Source organism: Nothoprocta perdicaria, unplaced genomic scaffold, assembly GCF_003342845.1.
Source record: "Nothoprocta perdicaria isolate Ctin4 unplaced genomic scaffold, notPer1 scaffold_399, whole genome shotgun sequence".
NCBI lineage: Eukaryota > Metazoa > Chordata > Aves > Tinamiformes > Tinamidae > Nothoprocta > Nothoprocta perdicaria.
Window position 1 is genome coordinate 180,628 of NW_020455642.1, and position 6,364 is coordinate 186,991.

General features: G+C 68.1%; 1 protein-coding gene across 1 annotated transcript in view; it reads right to left on the reverse strand.

Moving 5' to 3' along the window:
- Positions 1-266: 266 nt before the first annotated feature.
- Positions 267-6,364, reverse strand: part of PARP6 (poly(ADP-ribose) polymerase family member 6) — a 10,494-nt gene continuing 4,396 nt past the window's right edge. The window contains exons 2-22 of the mRNA XM_026045104.1: positions 6,342-6,362; positions 6,177-6,271; positions 6,039-6,099; positions 5,874-5,964; positions 5,716-5,782; positions 5,428-5,577; positions 4,879-5,056; positions 4,337-4,390; positions 3,951-4,046; positions 3,770-3,862; positions 3,422-3,547; positions 3,245-3,310; positions 3,094-3,161; positions 2,902-2,950; positions 1,923-2,035; positions 1,747-1,819; positions 1,485-1,554; positions 972-1,051; positions 832-895; positions 494-578; positions 267-409 (exon numbers count right to left, since the gene is read on the reverse strand). Of these exons, the coding sequence (XP_025900889.1) occupies positions 307-409; positions 494-578; positions 832-895; positions 972-1,051; positions 1,485-1,554; positions 1,747-1,819; positions 1,923-2,035; positions 2,902-2,950; positions 3,094-3,161; positions 3,245-3,310; positions 3,422-3,547; positions 3,770-3,862; positions 3,951-4,046; positions 4,337-4,390; positions 4,879-5,056; positions 5,428-5,577; positions 5,716-5,782; positions 5,874-5,964; positions 6,039-6,099; positions 6,177-6,271; positions 6,342-6,362 (1,803 nt within the window). The 3' untranslated portion in view covers positions 267-306. The remainder of the gene's footprint in view (positions 410-493; positions 579-831; positions 896-971; positions 1,052-1,484; positions 1,555-1,746; positions 1,820-1,922; positions 2,036-2,901; positions 2,951-3,093; positions 3,162-3,244; positions 3,311-3,421; positions 3,548-3,769; positions 3,863-3,950; positions 4,047-4,336; positions 4,391-4,878; positions 5,057-5,427; positions 5,578-5,715; positions 5,783-5,873; positions 5,965-6,038; positions 6,100-6,176; positions 6,272-6,341; positions 6,363-6,364) is intronic.

Consider the following 6,364-nt stretch of genomic DNA (forward strand, 5'->3'; position numbering starts at 1 on the left):
GTTTTTTTTTTTTTTGCTTCGGTTTCTCGTCGTCGGTAAAAACATGAGCACTGTAAACGCGAGGAGGGGCGGCCGCCCCCGGCAGCGGCGGGCGCGCGGTGCCACCCGTCCTGCTCCGCTCCGCAATGGGCACTGGGGACACGGGGACGGCGGGGACAGGGGAGAAGGGAGCGCGAAAGGCGCCTCGTGCACAGCTCGCTGCTCTACACSTATGTACAGGCCGGCCATCCCTGCGCGGAGGCCGGGCCGCGTGGAGGCCGGGCCGCGCGGAGGCTGTTCCGCGGCTGCTGCCGGGCCCAGGGCCGCTCAGTTTGTGTACACCTGAGTCCCGATCACACGCATGATCTCCTTCTGGATTTTGGGGTCCTGAGTATTGATGTTGGCATCTCCCACCTGGCCATCCTCGTACCTGCGAGGGCAGAGCGGGCTGAAGGGGTGCCCGCACRTGCCCCCGCTGCGCAGGGCGGCTGGGACGCCGGCCGGCCCTACTCACACAAAGAAGAAGCGGGTGCAGACGTGGTCCGAGACGGGGCAGACCCAGATGTTGCCGTGTTTCTGCAGGTCCTTGGACGTGATGACTGCCAAGGCAAGGCGCTGTGAGGAGGGGCCCGCGGGGACAGCCCAGGCGCCCATCACCCCTGCACAGGACACGGCCCCGGAAGGGGACAACCTGCCCTTGGGACCCTCTGCCCCATGGATGCACTAAGCCCCGCTGCCATCACCACTCCTGGAGGAAAAGGGGCCCCACAGGCGCGTGGCAGGAAGGGGCAGGACGTGGTGACAAGGGTGGTGACGAGCGGGGTGTCCCCGTGCCCTCCGCGGGCCCCGCACCTTCGCAGAGCGCGATGCAGTTCAGGTTGCGGCTCTGCAGGAACCGGGACTGGATGGAGCGGGTCTGTGGGGAGAGCGGGCGGCGCTGAGCGCGCGGCCGCCCCGCTGCCGCCGCTGCCGCCGCCGTCCCGCCCCGTCACCTGGGGAATGGTGTTCATCCGGTTGTACCTCTGCACCAGCTCGTCCTTCGAAGGCATCCGGTGCTGTCCCTTGCCCATCCCTGCGGGACAAGCGACACCATCCGCGTCACCTCCTAGTCCCAGCCCGGGACGTGGGGGCTCCAGGTGCCGCTGGGCACCCATGGGGTTCCTCGTGTGCCAGGGATCACAGAGAGGGGACGTGTGTCCCCGACCTGCACCCGGAGCCCCGCGGCTGCGGGACTCATGCCAAGCTGTGCACGGAGACACATTGTCTCCACCAAGGCACCTGAGAGCTACTCCTTCCCTAAAAACGATGGATTTTGCCCTAGTGACCAGAGTGGCGCAATGGAAATGCCGGATGGGGAGGGGAGYGGCTGGTCCAGGTGAGAAGGATGATGCCCCCGGACCCTCCTCCCCATGCGGCTCCTCCCRTTGAGCGGAGCCAGGTCCGTGCCCATGCAGGGAGTGGGATGGGAGCGCAGGCGGGACGAGGCGGCGCCCRCGGCCTCTTACCTGAGTATCCAAAGGAAATACTGGAGATGGGGCTCAGATAGATGCCCTTGCCATAGGCTGCTCCATGCAGCTTGCAGGGAAACAGCAGGGTGAGTGGCGCGGCGGGAGCGGGACGGGCRGCGGCGCCGGGGCGCCCCGGGAGCCCGGGCCCCACGCGGACGGGCTCATCCCTGTCTGGGCGCCCTGCTCTCCCTGCCTACCTGCTGCCCTCCCGCCGGCCGCGCGGCCCCTYGCGCCTGCGGCCGCGCCGGCGCAGCGTTACCTGCAGCTTGGTGTAGGACGCGTTCACCAGCCCGTTGCGGAGGATGGAGTGCCAGTTCTCAATGTGAGAGCCGCTGCAAGGGCCGCGGGCGCCTCAGCCGCCGGCCTGGGGCGCCTGTGGCACCCGTGGGCGCGGGGCTGGCCCCCGAGGGGCCCGTCGCCCTGGGCCCTACTCACTGGAAAGCGAAGGTGCTGCCGTAGAGCTTCTTGGCGGTGCGGAAACGGGCCTCCTTGGCCGGGGGGCTGCTCAGCAGGAGGAACTGGTGTGAGGTGTGCATGAACTTCAGCTGCTACCGGCGGAAAGGGAGCAGCCGGGGCAGCGCCGGCGGCGCCGCGGGAGAGACGGGCACAGATCAGGCACGGCAGCCCCGCGCCCGCCGGCAGCGGCAGGCCGGGCGGGCAGGGGCTGCTCTGCCATTGGCAGCGGCAGCCTGCGGCGTGCATCCCGTGTGCCGCATCCTGTACACCGCATCCCGTGTGCCGCATCCCGTACACCGCATCCCGTACACTGCACCCCGCATGCCGCATCCCGTACGCCACATCCCGTACACTGCATCCCGTACGCCGTATCCCGCACGCCGCATCCCATGTGCCACATCCCATGTGCYGCATCCCATGTGCTGCATCCCATGTGCTGTGTCCCATGTGCTGTGTCCAATATACCGTATCCACATGCTATCCTGCACACCATATCCCACATGCCATATCCCATGTGCCATATCCCGCATGTTGCATCCCGCCCGCTGCAACCCACATGCCATATCCCGTGTGCTGTATCCCATGTGCTGCATCCCATGTGCCATATCCTGCACATTGTCTCCTTCATGTCATATCCCACACACCATATCCCACATGCCATATCCCACTTGCCATATCCCTCATGCCGTATTCTATGTGCTGTATCCTGCACACTACATCCCTCACACCACATCCCACGTGCCACATTCCATGTTCTGTATCCCTCATGCTGTATCCCATGTGCCATATCCCACATTCCATATCCCTCATGCTGTATCCTGCGTGCTGTATCCCGTGTGCTGTATCCCTCACTCTGCATCCTGCACGCTGTATCCCAAGTGCCGTATCCCACGCGCTCCTCCCGGGACCGCTGGCCACTGTGTGCCATGGGGCCGAGCTGGGGAGCGAGGCCACTTACCCTGCTGAGAGGCAGCTTGACAATGTGGGATCTGTTGCTGGAGATTATCCTGGGGAAGAGGAGGAGAGGGGAGGTCGAGCAGGGCGGCCGGGGTCCCATGCGAGCCATGTCAGGCCCTGGGTGTCTGGTGGCCACGTGGGGAGCTCTTGCCGGGGTGCCTGTGTCGCCTGTCCCCCCAGCCCTCAGCCTTACCACTGCAGGAGGGGATGTGCCAGGGGGTCCAGCTTGTCCATCTGCTTCTTGATCTCCAGATAGGATCCCTGGACGAGACACGGGRCAAGTGAGAGGGGGTGCAGGTGGGTCCCCTGTGCACTGTGCAGGGGCACAAGGCTGGGCAGGGTACCTGCGTCATTTCCCGGATGGACATCACGCTGTCCAGGGCCTTCTGCAGCCGCTCGTAGTTCTTCTTCTGCACGTGGGGCAGGAGAGGGGCGGCTGCTGGAGGGGGCTCCGGGTGCTGGCGCCGCGCAGCCCGGAAGCACCGGAGACCTGCGCCGCCCCCCGGCCCGACAGCGCTTACCTTGGGGTTGAAGGCAAGTGTTTTGGGGTCGTTGGGGTCCACCACGGAGGGGTAAGGCTCGAAGATGATGCTCTTGCGGGGGGACTCCAGGGCCGCGCGGCACATGGCCACGAGCAGGTCCACCACCTGGGTGCAGAGCAGCTGCTGAGGGTAGCAGCGGGAGACAGGGTGCCCCAAAGTGCCCCCAGGGCTGCGGCAGCCCCTGTGTCTGCTCACAGCCCCCTCGGACCTTCACCCTCACCCCAGGGCTGGATGTGGTCCCTGAGGATGGCACCGGGCAGCCACCCCCAAGTTGCCACCCTCGGCACCCACGTTGCCCGCCCCACCGCGATCCCCACGCGCCGCTACCTCAGCGCCCGTGGCCACCTCCTCGGCGGCGCCGGACATCACGCCGAGCGTGTAGAAGGAGAAGACGCAGAGCTCGCGGGTGCACACAGCCGGCTGCGGGGGAGATGGCGCCGCGCCGGTGACGGGGCCCCACGGTGCCTCTGCGCCCGCGCGGCCCCCGCGCCCGCCCCGGCCTCGGCACCTTGAGCATGGAGCCGTTCTGGAAGACGTGCTGCTCGTCGCACACCACGCAGTACTCGTTGAGCGTCGGGATCCGCTGCTCCGCGTACTTCATGATCTGCGGGCAGGAGCGAGGGTGGTCAGGGGCCTGCGCGGCCGTGGGCATCACCCGGGGGCCTGGGGGGCTCGGGTAGCACCTGGGCAGGCTGTTTCTCCAAGGAAATAGCCTCATGATGGGTGATGCTGAGGGCTATGGGGGCCAGAAGCAGATGCAAGGCAGGAGACAGCCCTGCTTGTGGGGCCCCGAGGAGAACTTCGGRCTGCAGACCGTGCTGAGCCCGGGCGGAGCTGGACGCCCCGCACGTGCGGCGTCACGCAGGGTGCTCGCGGCGGCGGGTGCTCGCTCACCTGCACGAGGAAGCCGTACTCCAGCGTGGGGACGTTCTTGCAGTGGCCGCCAACCTGCGGACAGAGGCGGAGCAGGGCCAGCTGCGTCATCCCCTTTCCCCCGCGCAGCCGCGGCCTCCGCACGGCGCCTGCACCCGGGACACCGCGCATGGCCACGGGTCTCCGCTAGGGCCCTGCCAGTGCCATGGGGATGGTGACGTGCTCCCAGGGCTGCAGCCACACGTGGGGCATGTCCCCAACCCAATCCCACCAGATCCCACCGAGAGCAGGGCTGAGATCACCCCACCTAGCCAGAGACCCAGCTCTCCCGCCCTCGGTGCACCCAAGGGTGCTGGGCACGCGGTACAGCGGCGAGAGCCACTCCGGGACACAGCCCAGCCCAACACCCTGGGCAGATCTCCCTGGCACCRCCAACCCCGGCCAAGACGGTTGTCACCACGGCCAAGACCCTGCCGGGCAGCCCTGTGGCTACCCGCCATGCACGGTGGGACACGGGAAGGGCAAGGAGAGCAAAGCAAGCCCCGAGCCGGGGAGGCACCCACCAGGATGTTGAAGGGGGCGACACCTGCCTGGCTGCTGGGCGGGTAGCCRAAAACCTCCACCTTGGGGTTCTTCACCGTGCAGGAGACGGAGCGGTTCATGAGGCGGTTGCCGCGCACCTCGGGCATGCCCAGCTTGCCCTTGAGCACCGAGTCCTGCAGGACCGGGAAGCTGGGCGACCTGCGGGCACAGAGCCGCGCTGAGCCCCCGCCGGCCACGTTGGACAGGCCGCCCAGCGGGGAGGAAGGCCCAGCCCCGTCCTCCTCCCTCCTCAAGAGGTGGCAGGGAGCCAGGCTCCGTCCCTAAGCCACGCTAGTTGTTTCTCCCCACTGATCCSCTTCCTTAAAACCAGCTCCACATTCACATTTTAGGTATTTCTGGGGAGCTGCCTTGACCTGCTTGGGCTCTTGCAGAGGGTGGCATTAGGTGACGGTACCTGAGGTGCAGACGGGGAAACCGAGGCACGGGGCCAGGACGAGGTTCCCAAGCCAGGCCCAGGGTGACGGCCCCCAGGGCTGTCCCCGGAGCAGGGCCGGCGTGCGGGGCCTTACTTGGGGATGGGGGAGAAGATGCTGAGGCCGGCGCGGAACTTCTTGATGGTGCCGCTCGTCTTGAACCAGCTGTGCCGCTTCTCCTGCTGGCTTTTCAGGAAGTCGTTGCTCAGGTGCTTCCATTGCTGCGATGTGAACATGCCCAGGATCCTGCGTGGGGATGCGATGTGGGCGCCCCGGTCGGGCACACGGGGCCACGGGTCCCCAYGTGGTGCTGGGCACACGCAGCGCCACGGCGTGGGGGCCACGTCCCCACGGAGCCGCCGGCCGCCGTGCGGCCGCTCTTACTTCTTGAGTTGCAGCCCCAGGCCGAAGCCCTCCTTGTTGGACGGCTGGAAGACCTCRATGGACGGCTCTGCGGAGAGAGCGCGAGCGCTGCCGGTGCTGCCGGGCCGCCCCCGGAGCCGCGGGCGCCCCTCGGGCACGGCCGCCGCGTCCGCACTCACCGGGGCCATCGAGGTACTGCGAGAGCGAGAAGCGCAGGCGCAGCACGATGGGCTCGGCGCGCAGCACCTTCCAGGCCGTGGCCACCTCCTCCTGCCGAGGCAGAGCCGCGGGGTCGGCGGCGCCGCGGGCGCACGGGCGCCGCGGCCGCCGCCGCCGCCACTCACATCGAGGAAGCTGATGTTGACGTGCAGGTCGATGTCCACGTCGTCGATGGTGCCATACTCCCTGCGGGGAGGCGCGTGGGTGCCGCCGCCATCCGCCCGCCCGCCCGTGGTGCCGCCGCCGCGCGCCACCGCACGCACCTCACGGACACGGCGCCCTCGCCGTAGAGCTCCTTGACGGCCTCGATGTCGGCGTCCAGCTGCGGGTGCCGGTACAGGTCGGCGGCGCAGGTGCCCTGCGGGCGCAGCCGGCGTCAGCGGCGGCCGCGGGGCCCGGCACCGCCGCCGCGGCCACCCCGCGCCCACCTGCACGCCATAGAGGAACTCCT